The sequence below is a fragment of the Jaculus jaculus genome, chromosome 13, assembly GCF_020740685.1.
Source record: "Jaculus jaculus isolate mJacJac1 chromosome 13, mJacJac1.mat.Y.cur, whole genome shotgun sequence".
In the NCBI taxonomy this organism is placed as follows: domain Eukaryota; kingdom Metazoa; phylum Chordata; class Mammalia; order Rodentia; family Dipodidae; genus Jaculus; species Jaculus jaculus.
Window position 1 is genome coordinate 4,924,287 of NC_059114.1, and position 18,811 is coordinate 4,943,097.

The window sequence follows — 18,811 nt, forward strand, 5'->3', positions numbered from 1 at the left end:
AGCCCAGTCTGGTCTTGAACTCATGGAGATCCTCCTACCTCAGCCTCCCAAATGCTAGGATTTAAGGAGTACAACATCACTCCTGGCTTAATTTGTCTGTATTATTATTATTAATAATGTTCTTATTATTTGATTTTTTTTGGTTTTTCAAGGTAGGTACTCACTCTAGCCCAGGGTGACCTAGAATTAATTCACTCTGTAGTCCCAGGCTGGCCTCGAACTCACATCGCTCCTCCTACCTCTGCTTACCGAGTGCTGTGATTAAAGGTATGTGCCACCACGCCCGGCTTAACCTGTCTGTGTTCATGAATTCAGTAATTCAGAAGGCTGGTTGTCTTCTGGGGCCTAACCGTCTTGTACTTATCTCCTTTCAACAGCTCAAAAGTTCAGAAAAATGATTTTCATAGGAATTTAACTGCGTCCTTAAGTCAAGATGCCAGGAAAAATGTGAACTATACGGAGAGAGGCGTGTTTTACAGCGTGAGCTCCTGGACCCCGGTGAGAGCCTCTGCTGCTCTTGGAGAGGACTGTGCCATTTCTCCCCGTGCTTTTGCTGGGTGTAGTCCCTGGGTACTGATGTCCATGCAAAGTGACCTGGGCCTGCTGTGCCAGGCCACTGCGTGGTCTTGGCCACTAAATGTGGTGTGCTCCAGAGAAAACCTAAGAAATGAACGTGGGCCGGTTATGGGAGTTTTTCAGGTTTGGTGGAGCCCAAGGTAGTCCAGGGTTCATGGACTGTCACAGCTTTGGCCTCTCTGTGCAAAGCCCCATGCTGAGGGACACCGGTGCACATGAAACCATGAAATACATCCAAAGGGGTCACTCCTCCTCCTCTTCTTCTTCTTTTAGATTTTATTTTTATTTATTTATTTGTTAGAGCCAGACAGAGAGAGAGGGAGAGAAAATGGGCACACCAGGGCCTCTAGCCACTGCAAACAAACTCCAGATGCATTTTCCACTATGTGCATCTGGCTTACTGTGTGACCTGGAGAATCGAACCTGGGTCCTTAGGTTTCACAGGCATGTGTCTTAACTGCTAAGCTGTCTCTCTATCCTTTTTCTTTTCTTTTCTTTTCTTTTGGTTGTTTGAGGTGGGGTTTCTCTAGCTCTAACCCAGGCTGACCTGAAATTCACTATGTAGTCTCAGGGTGGCCTTGAACTCACCGCCATCCTCCTGCCTCAGCCTCCTGAGTCTGGGATTAAAGGTGTACACCATCACACCTGGCCATCTTTCTTTTTGAGACAAAGTCCTACTCTGTCCTCAAACTCATGATAATTCTGGTCTTGAGCGCTGGGATTACAGGCCTACACCACCATGCCTGGCTCGATGAAGACGTAGTCTTCAAAGGAGGGAGGGAAATGACAGGGAAGTAGACTTCTAACTATGAGAAACTTCGGCCTCATAGAGGTAAATATGCGTGGGCAGAATGTCACAATCACTTTGGTATGACGGGGGCCACATAGCCGAGGTATCACTTTGACCTTGGAGGCTCTCAGGAAAGGCACACAAAGGGGGTGGCATCCCATGAGGCCTTGAGCAGCAGATGACAGTGCCTTTAGCCTGTGAGCCATCTCTCCAGCCTGTAAATGACATGTTGTCAGTGAGCGAAGACATTTCCTGCATTGGGCTGGGGAATTTTCAGGATGCTTGGAAACTTGAGTAGCGCTGTTTGCCCAGAACATGGGCCAGGAGGCACAGGTACTAGGAGGGGTACTAGATACAGGTGCTCTTAACTCTAGAAGGGAGGTGGAGACAGCACTGTTACTGTGACCTTAGGAGCCAGCGAGGACCTGGGCAGGGCCAGCTTCTTTGAGGTAGGGTCTCACTCTAGCTCAGGCTGACCTGGAATTCACTCTGTAGTCTCAGGGTGGCCTTGAACTCATGGCGATCCTCCTACCTCTCTTTTTTTTTTTTAATATTTTATTGTTATTTATTTATTTGACAGAGAAAGACGGGGAGAGAGAGAGAGTGAGAGAATGGGCGCGCCAGGGCCTCCGGCCACTACAAACAAACTCCAGACACATGCGCCCCCTTGTGCATCTGGCTAGCGTGGGTTCTGGGGAGTCAAACCTGGGTCCTTTGGCTTTGCAGGCAAATGCCTTAACCACTAAGCCATCCCTCCAGCCCAAGTGTCCACTCTTAATGATCTGTGAACAAGAGGCTTTGAACTTTTATTTCTCACTGGATTTCAAAAGTTATGTAACTTATCCTTGACCTGGGAGCCTCTCTAAAGTAAAGATTCTTTTGCCGAGCCATAGTTTTAGTTGTTGTCTCCTAGGTAAAAAATAAATAAATAAATTAATTAATTAATTGCATAAGAGGGAGTGTGTGCATGCTGTATTAGTTACCTTGAAAAAAGCAATTTAAGGGCTGGATAGATGGCTTAGCAGTTAAGCGCTTGCCTGTGAAGCCTAAGGACCCTGGTTCGAGGCTCGGTTCCCCAGGTCCCACGTTAGCCAGATGCACAAGGGGGCGCACGCGTCTGGAGTTCGTTTGCAGAGGCTGGAAGCCCTGGTGCGCCCATTCTCTCTCTCTCCCTCTATCTGTCTTTCTCTCTGTGTCTGTGGCTCTCAAATAAATAAATAACTAAAATTAAAAAAAAAAAAAAAGCAATTTAAGGCCAGGCGTGATAGCACACGCCTTTAATCCCAGCATGGGGAGGCAGAGGTGGGAGGATCACCGTGAGTTCGAGGTCACCCTGAGATTATATAGTGAGTTCCAGGCCAGCCTGGGCTAGAGTGAGACCCTACCTCGGAAAAGAAAAACAACACAAACAAAAAGCAACTTAAAGAAGGAAGGAAGGGTTTCTTTTGGCTCATAGTTTGAGAGGATATAGATCCGTCATCGCAGCAAAAGCATAGCAGAGTACTGCTTGCTCACAGCCAGGTGGGAGAGGAGAGAGGAAGAGAGGGAGAGAGAGGGAGAGAGAGAGAGAGAGAGAGAGAGAGAGAGAGAGAGAAGAAGAAGAAGAAGAAGAAGGAGGAGGAGGAGGAGGAGAAGGAAGAGGAGGAGGAGGAGGAGAGGGAGGGAGGGAGGGAGGGAGGGAGGGAGGGAGGGAGGGAGAGAGAAACATGGTATTCAACTGGCTTCCTTCTCCTTCATTCAGTGTAGGAGCTCAGCCCATGGGACACTGCCACCCTCACTGACAGTAGGTCTTCCCACTTCAGTTAAGCCTCTCTGGAAATGTTCTAACAGGTGTGCCCAGATGTGCATCTCCTAGGTGACTCCATGTCAAGCTGACAGATACAGATGAGCCATTACAGGGACTTACTCCGTGTGCCTGCCATGACGGCTGGTACCCTGCAGCAGGAGCTGATGGGGTGCGCCCTGCATGAAATGCCCAAGCCAGAGCTCAGAAAGAGACTGGGCAGGCTGAGTTCAGCCCGGCAGCAGGATGCCCTCGACGAAGAGGAGAGGCATGCAGATAGCCAGGTCTCGTCTCTGTGCTTCTCCCAAGCCTGGGCTGCCGGGCTGTCTTCGGCTCTCAGCTGAATCCCTGCTCTGCTCTAGGGGTAGCCTGTTTGGTCTCATGTCACTTTGGATGGATTAAGAATTGCTTCCCCTTAGCCGGGTGTGGTGGCGCCACCTTTAATACCCGCACTGGGGAGGCAGAGGTAGGAGGATCGCCGTGAGTTCGAGCCCACTCTGAGACTAGATAGTGAATTCCAGGTCAGCCTGAGCTGGAGTGAAACCCTACCTTGGAAAACCAAAAACCAAACAAACAAAAAAGAATTGTGTTCCCTAACTTAGCAGGCAAGTGCCTTAACTGCTAAGCCATCTCTCCAGCCCAAGAATAGATGTTTTCTTCACTAGCACTTGAGACCAGCCTGTGTGAAGTGGCTCTTTCATTGCAGGATTCTGTGTCCTTCATGTACAAGACTTTGGGGAGGAACCTGCAGACCATGTTCACAGGAGGCTCCCAGGTGCCCGTGAAGCACGTCTCCAGCCCCTCCGCCTCCTACTTCCTGTCCGTTCCCTATGCCCGGCTCGGTTGGTACGCGCGAACTGATTTTGCCCGGGAGGGTCATCAGCACCGGCCTCACTCCATCAGTCATCAGTGCTTTGGGCAGCCTCAGTGTCACCAGGCACTTAGGTGTTTTGTTGTTTTTTAATGAGAGAGAGAGAGAGAGGGATGGAGGGAGAGAGTTGGTGTGCCAGGGCCTCCAGCTACTGCAATCAAACTCCAGATGCACAAGCCACCTTGTACACACGTGCGACCTTGTGGGTCTGGCTTACGTGGGACCTGGAGAGTTGAACCTGGGTCCTTAGGCTTCGCAGGCAAGCGCCTTAACTCCAGTTCAGCCTGTCTGTATTTTCAAAACCTGGAAACCAAAATTGTTAAATTAATTTGCTATAGTTTGGCCAAGCTGGCTGTCTTACAAATTCTTGACAGCTATGAGACAAAAGTTAAGAACAGGAGCTGGAAGTGTGGGGGGGGGGGAGGGAGGGAATTAACATGTTTTGTTTTTTTTTTATAATCATGGACAATGCTAATAAAAATTAAAAAAAAAAAAAGAATAGGAGCTGGAGAGATGGGTCAGCTGTTAAGGCATTTGCCTGAAAAGCCTAAGGACCCAGGTTCGATTCCCTAGTACCTATGTAAATCCAGATGCATAAAGTGGCACATGCATCTAAAGTTCATTTGCATTGGCTGGAGGTCCTGACCCACCCATTCTCTGTCTCTTTTCTGTTTCTGTATGCTTGCAAATTAATTAATAAAAAACATTTTTTTAAAGTGAGACCATATATAAACTTAGCTGAGAAGATTAACCAGTCCTTTCCTGGGTGAAGGGGACCTGGTGCCCAGGTGTGCTTTTCTTCTTTGTTAGATACAGTTTTTTTTTGTTTTTGTTTTTGTTTTTTCGAGGTAGGGTCTCACTCTGGTCCAGGCTGACCTGGAATTAACTCTGTAGTCTCAGGGTGGCCTCAAACTCTTGATGATCCTCCTACCTCTGCCTCCCGAGTGCTGGGATTAAAGGCATGCGCCACCACGCCTGGCTTAGATACAGTTTTTTAAAGATTTTATTTTCATTTTTTAAAAATTTTTATTTACTTATTTGAGAGTGACAGACAGAGAGAGAGAGAAAGAGAGAGAATGGGTGCACCAGGGCCTCCAGCCACTGCAAAGGAACTCCAGATATGTGTGCCCCCTTATGCATCTGGCTAACGTGGGTCCTGGGGAATTGAGCCTCGAACCGGGGTCCTTAGTCTTCATAGGCAAGCATTTAACCACTAAGCCATCTCTCCAGCCCTTATTTTCATTTTTATTTACTTGTTAGAGAGAGAGAGAATGGGCACACCAGGGCTTCTAGCCACTACAAATGAACTCCAGACGCATGGGTCACCATGTGCTTCTGGCTTCTGTGGACCTGGAGAATCGAACTTGGGTCCTTTGGCTTCACAGGCAAGGGCCTTAACTGCTAAGCCATCTCTCCAGGCCATATACAGTTTTTTAATGCATGTCTGTCCGAGTTGCCATTAAAGGCTCCTCATTAAAAAAATTTTTTTTTTGTTTATTTGAGAGAGAAAGATGGGCATACCAGGGCTTCTTGTTACTGCAAACGAACTACAGACACATACGCCACCTTGTGCATCTGGCTTTACCTGAGTACTTGGGAACTGAACCCACCGGGTTCATCCTCACTGGGGACCAGTGTCCTCTCTTTGTCAGGCCAACCCCAGGTCACAGTATCTGTTCATAGGGCATGATACTTTGTGAGGCTGTCCTTCCCCGGTTCCCATTCCGTGGTCCAGAAAAGCCCAGAGGAGGAACTCACTATGTCCACTTTGGTTGTGCGTTCCTCAATGCTACCTCCCAAGTCCTGCTGGGTGGAAGTTCAGGGAGGGAACGTCAAATCGCAGAGAGAAAAGAGGAAGCGGGTAGAGCTCAGTCAACGTCCCTCTCTTCCCTCAGGGCAATGGCCTCAGCAGACCTTAACCAGGACGGACGCGGTGACCTCGTGGTAGGGGCACCAGGCTACAGCCGCCCGGGCCGCTATCAGGTTGGCCGCGTGTACATCGTCTATAGCAACGAGCTGGGCCTGCCGCCCATCGACCTAGACCTGGACAAAGAGGCCCACAGGATCCTGGAGGGTGATCAGGTGAGACTCGCCTCCCATCTTCCTCTCATGGCCAGTTAACTATTAAGGTAATTTTTTTTTTTTTTTTTGGTTTTCTGTTTTGTTTTGTTTTTTTTTGAGGTAGGGTTTCACTCAAGCCCGGGCTGACCTGGAATTCATGATGTAGTCTCAGGGTGACCTCGAACTCACAGTGATACTCCTACCTTTGCCTCCCGAGTGCTGGGATTAAGATGTGCGCCACCACACCTGGCTCCATTGTTGGCATTCTTTGGGATTTTCACTGTTTGTTTTGCTTTTGTGGTGCTGGGATGGAACCCAGGGCCTCACTCCTGCCAAGGCAAGTGGCTAACTTGCCCCCCCCCCCACCCCAGCCCTTCACTTTTAAATTCTAGGTCAATGCTGTAATGGCTGAACCACGCCCCCAGCCCCTCACTGGTAGATTTTAGGCAAGTGAGCCACACCTCCAATCCCGTTGTATTTGTGACAACTTCTCCAAGATGGGTAATCAGTAATGAGAATAATTTTATTTATTTATTTGTTTGTTTTTATTTATTTATTTGAGAGCGATAGAGGGAGAGAGAGAGGGAGGGAGAGAAAGAGGAAGAATGGGCACACCAGGGCCTCCAAATGAACTCCAGACACATGCATCACCTTGTGCATCTGGGTCCTGTGGAATGGAGCCTTGAACTGGGGTCCTTAGGGCTCACAGGGAAGTGCTTAACTGCTAAGCCATCTCACAAGCCCTGGATACTAATTATTTTTTTTGGTGTTTTGAGATAGGGTCCCATTCTAGCCCAGGCTGACCTGGAATTCACTATGTAGACTCAGGATGGCCTTGAACTCATGGTGATCCTCTTACCTCTGCCTCCCGAGTGCTAGGATTAAAGGCGTGCGTCACCATGCCTGGCTGCAGCCTGGATACGTTTTAAACTAGAATTTTTGTTCAGATTAAAAAAAAAAAAAAAATTTTTTTTTTTTCGAGGTAGGGTCTCAGTCTAGCTCAGGCTGACCTGGAATTCACTATGTAGTCTCAGGGTGGCCTCAAACTCACAGTGATCTGTGACTTCTGCCTTCCAAGGAGTGCTGGGATTAAAGGTGTGTACCACCACGCCTGTCTTTGTTCAGATTTTATTGCTTTGTTTGAAGTAGTTAGGCATCACCAGGAAAAATAAAAAATTTTTTTTTCTCAATGACTGTAAAGAGTTTGTCATGCCGCCTGGGCATAGATTCCTCTTGTGAGCACTTGGGGTCCTGGAGGGCTTTGCCAACATCTGAGGTATGCGTTATTCCAGTGGGCATGAGGAGGGACACCAGAGTGTCACTGCAAGTCACAGATGAGTATGGAGTTCTGGTGACACTGGCCTGGCCCTGCTTGCTCGGATCATCAAGTACCTGTTAAGAATCTAGATTTTTTCAGGTCAGATTGTGGTCGCCTTCCTGCGCCAGCCACATCTCCTTCCCCAGTAATTTTGCACAGAGAAAAGAAGCCAGCATGCCTGAACATACTCTACAAAGGCAAAAGATCAAAAAAAAAAAGGCCATTTATGGCCAGGCCTGGTGATGCACGCCTTTCATCCCAGCACTAGGGAGACAGAGATAGAAGGGTTGCCAGGAGTTCGAGGCCAACCTGAGACTACAGAGTGAATTCCAGGTCAGTCAGCTTGAGCTAGCATGAGACCCTATCTCAAAGAAAAAAGAAAGCTGTTTATGATCTACTTTAGGCTCTGATGGCAAGGGTCCTAACTAGCAATCTAGAAGTCAACTGCTCAGTCCGTCCATGTCAGGCCATGGTTCATGCATGAAGTCACACCCAACAGGTGGCTCCATTTCACGAAGCCTTCCTGACAGCGCATGAAACAAAGTAAATCAAGGTATTCCTCCATTCCTGTCACTCCTTTCTACTCACAAAGCCCTTCAGGCTGGTGGGCAAAGTCCAGTGTTTTGGGCTGCCATTCTCGTGCAAGAGAAATTCTCAAAGTCCATGTGGGTGAGGCACTGGCTCAGCGATACCCTCTCCACTGTGGCCTTTGGTCATCTGGAAGATGACCAGATGAAGGCATGTGGCCAGGCTTGGGACTGAATGCTGCGGTCAGTGATGGGTCACCAGGAGCCTCCCTGTGTCCTGGCTAGAGTGGAGGGCTGGGTTGGAAACCTCAAGGACCCTCTGTGTCTCTCTACAAATGACTGGGGTGCCTGCAACATGGCCACTGGAAATGACATGCCCAGTCCTCTGAGGCAGGAGGATTATAAGCTTAAGCTCCATTTGGGTAACAGAGCGACTTCAAGGCCTGCTTTGGCAATTTGCGGAGACCTTGTCTCAAAATAAAAATCATAAACCAGCCGGGCATGGTGGCGCATGCTTTTAATCCCAGCACTTGGGAGGCAGAGGTAGGAGGATCATCATAATTTCAAGGCCACCCTGAGATTACATAGTGAATTCCAGGTCAGCCTGGACTAGAGTGAGACCCTACCTCGAAGAAAAAAAAAAAAAAAAAAAGGCTGGGGATATAGGTGACTAGGTGCATGAAATCTGTGGTTCCTCTCAGTACCACACATATACAAAATATATTTTAGTGTGGGTTGTAGTACACTTGCGTCTACACGTGGCCACATGGTGGCACATACCTTTAGTCCCAAGCACTTGGAGGCAGAGTTAGGAGGACGGCCGTGAGTTCAAGGCCAGCATGGAACTGGTCAGCCTGGGCTAGAGTGAGACCTTACCTCGAAAAATAAAATTAAAAAAAAAAAGAAAAGACTGGAACCTCTTATTTTGGACACTGCAGCTTCTCTGCAGAGCAGACGGACGCACTTTGTCGTTCCCCTTAATCACATCCCAGATGTGTTACGGTGGCCCGAGGTCGAGGGTGGCGGCTGGAGCTCCAGGCTCCCCGCACGCACAGGGAGTCTGAGCGCCCCCTGTGCCCTTCGGAGGGCGTGGGTCACCCGGGACGTGACCCCGCGCTTCCTCAGCCCTCAGGTCGCCTTGGCTCAGCCTTGGCTGTGCTGGACTTTAACCAGGACGGGCAGCCGGACCTGGCCGTCGGAGCGCCCTCCACGGGCTCTGAGCAGCTCACCTACAAAGTAAGGCTGCTGGTGGTGGTGGGGGTCGGGTCGCGGGGGCCAGGGCGGGATGACCAGTGCTGAGGGGATACCCCCCCCCCCCGCCCAGAGCAAGGCAGATGCCCCCAGGTACCAGACCAAGGGTTAGTGGACAGTGAGTTCAGGTTTCCCAGTGGCGCAGAGACTCCTCCTGCTGCCGAGGGCTAGCGAGGCAGCTAAGGTGGGCACAGCATGCAGGGAGGGGGCTCCCCTGCGCCTTCCCTTCTGTCCCAGAGCCTCCCGTGTCCCTCCTGGGCCGGGTCTGCAGAGCCCTCCTCTGTTCTCTATCCACAAGCAGCAGGAGCCCTTGGAGGGGGCCAAAGGTCTCTCCTGGCCCTCCACTCCTTGTTTCTAGAATCACTCGACTGCACTTGCCTGAACCTCGCCCATAAGGCTCTCTCGGGCTTAAGCAGCTTTTTTATCCTCCTCTCCCTCCATTCCTTCTTTCCTCCTGTCTTCTTCCCCTCCCTCTCTCCCTTACTCTTCTCCTCCTTTCTTCTTCCTTTCCCATTTCTTCCCTCCGTCCCGCCTGCCTTCTTCCCTGTTTATTAATGTTTTTAGGTTATCATGACATCGTCATGCACGTCTGTCATTATAATCCGTTCTCTTTCATTTCCGACCTCCAACTGGCTCCCTTCCCTCCCTCACCCTTCTATGCTTCCCTGTCAATGTATTCCATTCCTCCGCCTCCCGCCTCCCTCAACACCGCTTCCTCCCTGCCCATGGCCCTCGTTCTACTTTCTTTCTTTCTTTTTTCTGTTTGTTTTTCAAGATAGGGTCTCAGTCTAGCCCAGGCTCACCTGGAATTCAGCATGTAGACTCAGGGTGGCCTCGAACTCACAGCAATCCTCCTACCCCTGCCTCCTGAGTGCTGGGATTAAAGGCATGTGAGCCGCCACGCCCGGCTTCCTTTCTACTTTCATGAGCTGCACACACGTGTAATCTTAAGGTTTTGTACGTGACATCTGTCTTTGCAAGTATGGCTGTTTTCACTTAATGTCGTGATCTCCACTAGCATCCATTTTCCTGCAAACGCCATGGTCCCGTCTTTCATGTAAGGTGGCATTGTGCACATGCACCACGTTTGCCCCATCCATTCACACCCATGGGCATCTAGGCTGGTTCCATGCCCTTTCACTGTGGAGGCGGGACACGTCACTTCCTGAAGGAAGTGCTCACTGGAAACCTGGGCGAGCATCCTGTGGCTTGTACCCCTTGTGGCCCCTTCCAGAATCCCCTTCTCCCGGTGGGTGACCTGTCTCTTAGCCTCGGGGAGGACAGGACGGTGGCGGGCCTAACCTGCCACCAGGAGCTCGTGCTTGGCTTTGTGAGGGAAAAGAACTGCTTGAAGAATGAGTGGGGAATGGAGGTGGACAAGTCGTAGAGGAAGTGAGCTGCCACACAGAGTAACGCATCTGTGTCCCCTGAACACGGGATGGTGCAGACCCAGTGTGGTCTGTTCTGGGGTGCGGTGGGGAGACTTTAGGAAGGAGACACTCAGCTGGGCCTTAGAGGAAGAGCAGGGCCAGGGGAAAAGCCATTCGAGGTTGGACACTTCTGCCCGCACACGGAAGTGGTGAGGTCCAACAGACACCAGAAGGGGAGGCAGAGGTACAAATGACCGTTTCTGCTTTGGGGGCTCCCCTGGTCTCACAGAAATGACAGGTTTAAAAAGAAAATCAAGGGGGGGGGCTTGGGAGAGGGGAAAGGAAGGGTTGTGGGAGGGGATTATGATCCTGGTATATTGACTACATATATGCAAGTTGTGAGTTTTAAAAAGGAGGGGGAGGGCTGGAGAGATGGCTTAGCGGTTAAGCGCTTGCCTGTGAAGCCTAAGAACCCCGGTTCAAGGCTCGACTTCCCAGGACCCACCTTAGCCAGATGCACAAGAGGGCGCACGCATCTGGAGTTCGTTTGTAGTGGCTGGAGGCCCTGGCTGCCCATTCTTTCTCTCTCTATCTCTATCTGCCTCTGCCTCTCTCTGTCTGTCACTCTCAAATAAATAAATAAAAATTAAAAAAATTTTTAAAAAGGAGGGGGAAAGAGAAAATTACAGTGGGGTATGGTGGTACATGCTTGTCATACTCGGGAGGCTGAGGCAGAAGGATTGCTATGAGTTCAAGGCCAGCCTGGGACATATAGCCAAACCTTATTCAATAGCAATGATTTCAATGTCCAAGCTGGTCAGTGAGCGCCCACTCATGGGGGGAGCGGAGGGCTTATTTCAGTCAGTCCTGTTTTGCTGTGGCTAAGAATTCGTGTCATCACCACGATGGGCTCTCACTGTTTGTCCCTGACCAGGGTGTAGTGTACGTCTACTATGGCTCCAATCAAGGGCAGCTGTCGCCTTCCCCCAACGTCACCATCTCCTGTCAGGTATGTTCAGGGCCTTGCTGGGGGACAGGCCGAGGCCCCGACACTTCGGAGGCTGGTACAGCTCTCCCCTGCAGGACACCTACTGTAACTTGGGCTGGACGCTCCTGGCCACGGACATGAACGGAGACAGCGAGCCTGACCTGGTGATCGGCTCGCCATTTGCGCCGGGCGGAGGGACACAGAGGGGAATGGTGGCTGCGTTTTACTCGAGCTGTGGCCGCAGCCGCAGCCACAGAGGTAAAGGAGCTGATGGGGGGGGGGGTGGGACCGTTACCACTTTGTGTCCACAATGGCGTCTCTGACACATGGGTCCACATCCTCCCCCGCATCTGCGGTGACATCACCGAGACTTGCTGGAAGCCTTGTACTCTGACAGATGTTCTGGTGAATGATGACTGGGACAGAATTCACCGAGGAGACCAAAAGTGACAGTTTCTTTTATTGTTTCTTCTTCCTTAAGAAATTATTTATTTGTTTATTTTATTTATTTGAGAGAGAGAATTGGTGTGCCAGGATCTCACTTAACAGGAAACACCTGCATTGCACAGAGGGATCATCCCATTCCTTTCACATTCCATTTTCCATTTCCCCCCTCTGATATGACACTAAGTCAAATCCTTGACTCATGAAGAACAGTGTGTAGGGTGTTTTCATCTAAGGGGGTCTATTGTGTCCACAATACCACGAGTTTAACAGAATTTATTCTATTCTTAGCTAATTTTTTATTGTTGTTGTTTTGAGGTAGTATTCGCTCTAGCTCAGGCTGACCTGGAATTCACTCTGTAGTCTCAGGGTGGCCTCGAACTCACGGTGATACTCCTACCTCTGCCTCCCCGAGTGCTGGGATTAAAGGCGTGCGCCACCACGCCCAGCTTTGTTCTATTCTTTATATAGCTACTTAGAGCATTAGTAATGCAGGGTCCCATGGTGAGGCCTGAGCACAGTGGTATCGGGGGTCCAGCAATAGAAAAGACAAGGGAAGTCAGCCATGGAGACCAACTATACATAGACGGAAACCAATTACTAGTGGCCCGTGTCTGAAGTTCTCTTTCTTCGAGATTTTCTCTAACTGAAGCCAGTGAATTTCGAATTATTCCTGATGTATCGGCATAAAAGCAACAGGTTTGACCTAAAACCATACATGGGCCCCCTTGTTTTATAGAGTTAGTCTAACCCTCTTCTGTTTTGTCCCGTCCACTTTCACAGCCGTTGGAGTGGTTCTGGCTCTTACATTCTTTCCGTCACCACTTCTGCAGTGGACCCTAAGCCTTGGAGGGTGTGATCGAGATGTCTGTGTTGAACACTCTACTGTCACTTCTTCTCAGCACTGTGGTGCCTTTTGAGTCACCCAAGTGTGACTCAGTTTCGAGATCCATGTTCAAAGAGGGCCAAGGGGTCTTTTGTTTTGTTTTGTTTCGTTTTTTCAAGGTAGGGTTTCACTCTAGTCCAGGCTGACCTGGAATTCGCTATGTAGTCAGTCTCAGGGTGGCCTTGAACTCATGGCGATCCTTCTACCTCTGCCTCCCGAGTGCTGGGATTAAAGGTGTGCGCCACCACGCCTGACTCAAAAGGTTACTCTTTCAGCCTCTCAAAGTAAAACAGACACTCTTAGGAGGGTTAGTTCCAAAATCATCCCAGTGTGGCCCAACTGCCGTAGAACTCAGTCTGTAGTCCATACTGGTCTCAGTCTCATAGCGATCCTCCTACCTCAGCCTCCTAAGTGCTGGCATTAATGGCATGCACCACCATGCCCACCCTGTGATTATGTGTATATATGGGCATGCCACGATCTCTAGATGCTGCAAACAAATACCAGACACACGCTCCACTTTTTGTGGGCTGGGAAATTGAACCTGATCCAGTAGGCTTTGAAAGTGAATGCCTTTAACCACTGAGCAAACTTCCCAGCCCCCAAGAAATCTTTTTAAATATATCTTCCACCCCACGGAAATAAGCTCCAGAAATGGACTTCTTGTCTGAAGTGTGACACTGTGATACTGGCGTTCTGGGATTCATGAGAGGATAAGAAAGTGTTCTGGCAAATTCTCAAAAGGAACCTGGCTTGTGTGGCACGCGTGTGGAACCTGGTTCTTTTTAGCTCACAAACAGAGCTCAACTTTTCCACTCTAGGCCCTTCCTTTTAAAGGAAGTATGTGTCATTCATTCATTCATTCCATTTGGGCTGTGTCTTTGTTACAGGAAACTGAGCCACACAGAACTGACATGAAAGGCAGAGCGGACAATCAGATTTCTTCATGTCGACAAGGACTCAGGGGAGTAACTTCCAAAGCCTGAGTACTGAGCTCTGACAGCTCAGAGGTTTTATTTTTTTTATTTATTTTTAAACTTATTTTTATTTATTTATTTATTTTTTCCAAGGTAGGGTCTCGCTATAGCCCAGGCTGACCTGGAATTCAGTCTCAGGGTGACCTTAAACTCAGGGCAATCCTCCTTCCTCTGCCTCCCTAGTGCTGGGATTAAAGGCGTGCGCCACCATGCCCGGCTAGGCTCAGAGTTTGTTTGTTTGTTTGTTTTCAAATTTTTATTAACAACTTCCATGATTATACAAAAATCCCATGATAATACCCTCCCCCCCCCCACCAAGCTCAGAGTTTTTATAGGCAGCATGGTAGGCGGTTTGACATGATCTTGAGTTTTTCACATCATTGGTGTGTTAAACTTCTAGCCTACATGATGGAGGACTACAGTTGGAAAATTACCGAAGCTCAGGGGCTTTGCCCGGGGCTGCGCTAGCCAGGTCACACACAAGTAGGGGGCAGCTGAGCGGACTGGGGGAGACGCAGGCTCAACGCGGGGTAAAGGCCTGCACAGTAGAAGCCGTAATGCAGGATACCAGGGCCTCGGGGCAAAGGGGCTTTCGAGCATGACTGGGTTTGGTGTCTGTCAATTTCTTCCACCACACCTCTAGAAACACTGACTGTGGAGACGGCCGACTGGACGGTGAGGGGCGAGGAGGACTTCGCCTGGTTTGGCTACTCCCTGCACGGCGTCGTCACAGAGCACCGAGGATCGCTGCTGCTGGTCGGAAGCCCGACCTGGAGGAACTCCAGCAGGTGAGGGCGGAGGCCGGCGGGCCGGGGCTGCCGCGGCCAGAGGAGGAGGGGAAGCGATTCTCGATTCTCGCCTTGGGAAGGAAAAGCCGAGGCTCCTCCAGAGGGACCCTTCTGTCTTGCAAGCTGAAAACAGTGATAATAGCACTATTTTGCAGTAGCTGTCCTGACAAAGTCCCAATGTGGAAGGCTTAAACCACAGCCAGGGCAGGCTGCCGGTCCAAGTCGACTCGTCCTTTCTTTCTCTCTCTCTCTAGCCCAGGCTGACTCACTCTGTGGTCCCAGGCTGGCCTCAAACTCACCGTGATCCTCCTACGTCTGCCTCCCGAGTGCTGAGATTAAAGGCGTGTGCTATGACAACCATCTTGGGGTTTCTTTCTTTCTTTCTTTTTTAAATATTTTTATTTATTTGAGAAAGAGAGAGAAAGTATGGGCATGCTAGAGCCTCTTGCCACTGAAAATGCACTCTGGACACATTTGCCACTGTGCACCTGACTTTATGTGGGTACTGGGGAATTGAACTGGGCCCAGCAGGCTTTGCAAGCAAATGCCTTTAACCACTGAGCCATCTTCCTCGCCCAAGGTGTGGTTTCTTTTGAGCCTGCTGTTTGGCTCATTGGTGTCTGTTTCCCCCCTTTGTCCTTCTGGGGTGGGGTGTCTCTGGATGCAAATGCAGCAGGGAATAAGAGGAAATTTATTCTGGAGCCAGGTATGAGTGACGGTGGCCTGGGAGCCATGACACAGACTCCCCGAGATAACCTGCTCCAATGTGGAAACGGTTTTGTGAAAGTTTCATGTGTACAAAAGAAAGGCATAAATCCAGGCATTTTCCAATGACATTGGCAGGACCACTGGGCGGAGGGATAGACCAAAGTGGGAAAGTGTGTGCTGTCAGTCTCAAATGCTGTCTGGGAGCAATCTTAAGCTTATTTTATTTATTTATTTATGAGAGAGTAACAGAGAGAAAGAAGCTGATATTACACACACACATATATATGTATATAAGTATGTATGATATTACACACACACATACATATATATATTATATAGATAGATAGAGAGAGAGAGAGAGAGAGAGAGAGAGAGAGAGAGAGAATGAATGAGAGTCTATAACCACTGCAAACAAACTCCAGACACAGGTGCCCCCTTGTGCATCTGGCTTTACGTGGGTACTGGGGAAATGAACTCAGGTCCTTAGGATTCGCAGGCATGCACTTTAGCCACTGAGCCATCTCTCCCGCCTTTGTCTTCCTTTTAAAAACCATCCGGGCGTGGTGGCGCACGCCCTTAATCTCGGCACCCGAGAGGCCGAGGTAAGAAGATCGCGGTGAGTTCGAGGTCAGCCTAGGACCACAGAGTGAGTGCCAGGTCAACCTGGGCTGGAGCGAGACCCTCCCTGGCTGGTGGGTGGGCGTCAGCCAGCTTCCGTCAGGGCCCTGCACAGACAGTCCCATCTCCACGTGGCCGGCGCTTGGAGGACGCTGTCCCCAGACGCGGTGCCATGCGGTGCACTGGCGGTCAGGGCCCTGCACAGTCCCATCTCCACGTGGCCGGCGCTTGGAGGACGCTGTCCCCAGACGCGGTGCCATGCGGTGCACTGGCGGTCAGGGGTGCCCGTGGGGGTGAAGGGAGGAGTGGCAGCTTGGAGCCCTGCGCCCCGCAGCTGAGCGCCCCGCGTCCTCCGCAGGGCGGGGCGCGCGCCGCGCGGACCCCGCGGGAGCAGCAGCCTCGGCCGGGTCTACGGCTTCTTCCCACCGGCCTGCCGCAGCGAGTTTGCCATTTCCGGAGACAAGGTATGTCCGCCTCGCCCCCCCCCCCCCCCAGCTCGTCCGCAGCTGCCCCGGCGGCACTGACGGGCGGTCGCGTTCCACAGGCCATGGCGAAGCTGGGCACCGCCCTGTCCAGCGGGCAGGTCATGCTGAATGGGACCGTGACGCGAGTGCTGCTGGTCGGGGCCCCGACGCACGGTAGGTCACAGACCACTTCCCCCTGTGTCATGGGGGCCTGGGTCCTATCACACGGTCAACGCGAGGCCCGTATCCCAGAACTGGGTTTAAATATGTGCTCCCCTGTTTGCACGCAAGCTGTCTACCTGTGCGTTACTTACTTGACTTCTCTGGAATCTTTTTAAAAAAAATATTTTAAAAAATTTATTTACTTGATAGAGAGAGAGAGAGAGAGAGAGAGAGAGAGAGAGAGAGAGAGAGAATGGGCCCACCAGGGCCTCTTGCCACTGCAAATAAACTCCACCCCTAAACTTTTTTTTTTTTTTAATTACTTATTTGGGAGGGGGGTTGAGTGTGCCAGGGCTGCTAGCCACTGCAAATGAACTCCAGACACTTGTGCCAACTTGTGCATCTGGCTTACATGGGTCCTGAGGAATTGAACCTGGGTCCTTTGACATTGCAGGCAAGGGCCTTAACCCCTAAGCCATCATCTCTCCAGCCGTGTTTTGAGTTTTCGGGGCAGGGTCTCAGGTGGCTCAAGCTGGCTGTGAGGCTGAACATGACCTTGAGCTGATACTGCCTCACCTCCCTGGTTCTGGGCTACAGGCGTGTCCTACCATGCACAGCCACAGAACAGGTCTATAAATCGCTCACCAGGAATAGACCTGTTCCAAGGACACACCTTAATAAATCATCATTATTATTATCTTTTGGTTTTTTGAGATAGGGTCTCACTCTGGCCCAGGCTGACCTGGTATTCACTCTATATTCTCAGGGTGGCCTTGAACTCATGGCAATCCATCCTCCTACCTCTGTCTCTGGAGTGCTGGGATTAAAGGCATGTGCCACCACACCCAGCTAATAAGTCATTATTTGATTTTACTTTATGGGAAGAAACTTTAAAAAAAAAAACCTCCTAAGATTATAATGATGAATCATATTTATTATGGAAATTTGTAAAATTATAAAGAAATATATAAAGCAGAAAAGATCTCACCCAGACATTCAAAATCCTAAACTCCCAGACATGGTAGTGAATACCTGTAATCCCAGCACTCAAGAGGTGGAGGCAGGAGGGTCAGTAGTTCAAGTCTAGCCTTAGCTCCACAGTGAATTTAAGACCCACCTGGGCTACATGAGACACTGTCTCAAAAAATGATAGATGAAGCTGGGCGTGGTAGTGCACACCTTTAATCTTGGGACTCCGGAAGCAGAGGTAGGAGGATCGTCATGAGTTTGAGGACACCCTGAAACTACACAGTTAATTCCAGGTCAGCCTGGACCAGAGTGAGGTAGGAGGATCACTGTAAGTTCAAGGCCAGCCTGAGACTACACAGTGAACATAGCCTGGGCTAGAGTGAGACCCTATCTCAAAAACAACACCACCAACAAAAAATGATGATAGATTGGTAGGTAGGTAGGTAGATAGGTAGATAGACAGATAGATGGATGGATGGATGGATAGATAGATAGATAGTGACAGAAAGATACTCTACAGGGCTGGGGAGAGGGTTCATTGGCTAAATTGCTTGCCACACAAGCATGAGGCCTCAAGTTTGGATCCCCAGAACTCACATAAATGCCAGGCAGGCCTAATAGCCTGCCTGTCATCTTCATGCTAAGGAGGTGGAGAAGGGATCCCCAAGGCAAACTAACTAAGCGCACTTGCCAAACAGGTGAGCTCTGGGCTCGAGCCGGAGAACCTGCCCCAGTAAATAAAGTGGGGAGAGCCATAGTGAATTCCAGGTCAACCTGGACTAGAGTGAGACCCTACCTCGAAAAACCAGAAAGTAAAATAAAATAAAATAAAAATAAAGCGGGGAGTGTCTGAGAAAGGTGATGCACGGCTTGTGATATAAGAAGCAAAACTATGAAAACCAGGCACGATAGTGCATTCTATAATCCCAGCACTTGGAAGACAGAGGCAGGAGGATTGCCATGAGTTCTGGGATGGCCTAGTCTACAGAGGGGAAAAAAAAGAAAAGCCAGGTGTGGTGGTACATGTCTATTATCCCAGAACTTTGGAGGTAGAGGCAGACCCATTCCCTCTGTCTGTCTTACTTCTCTCTGCTTGCAAATAAATACATAAACAAATACTTTATTAAAAAAAAGAAATAAATAGGGCTGGAGAGATGGCTTAGCGTTTAAGGCAGTAGCCTGCAAAGCTAAAGTACCCAGGTTTGATTCCCCAGGACCCACGTAAGCCAGATGCACAAGATGGCACATGCATCTGGAGTT

At 49.9% G+C, this 18,811-nt stretch overlaps 1 protein-coding gene across 4 annotated transcripts in view; it reads left to right on the forward strand.

Annotated features, from left to right (window-relative positions):
* Positions 1-18,811, forward strand: part of Gpld1 (glycosylphosphatidylinositol specific phospholipase D1) — a 55,316-nt gene that overhangs the window by 28,809 nt on the left and 7,696 nt on the right. For all 4 annotated transcript variants that reach the window (XM_045132350.1, XM_045132349.1, XM_045132348.1 and 1 more), the window contains 9 exons: positions 378-498; positions 3,856-3,995; positions 5,916-6,102; positions 9,052-9,162; positions 11,482-11,556; positions 11,631-11,793; positions 14,486-14,630; positions 16,315-16,420; positions 16,501-16,594. In XM_045132350.1, coding sequence (XP_044988285.1) covers positions 378-498; positions 3,856-3,995; positions 5,916-6,102; positions 9,052-9,162; positions 11,482-11,556; positions 11,631-11,793; positions 14,486-14,630; positions 16,315-16,420; positions 16,501-16,594 — 1,142 coding nt within the window. The remainder of the gene's footprint in view (positions 1-377; positions 499-3,855; positions 3,996-5,915; positions 6,103-9,051; positions 9,163-11,481; positions 11,557-11,630; positions 11,794-14,485; positions 14,631-16,314; positions 16,421-16,500; positions 16,595-18,811) is intronic.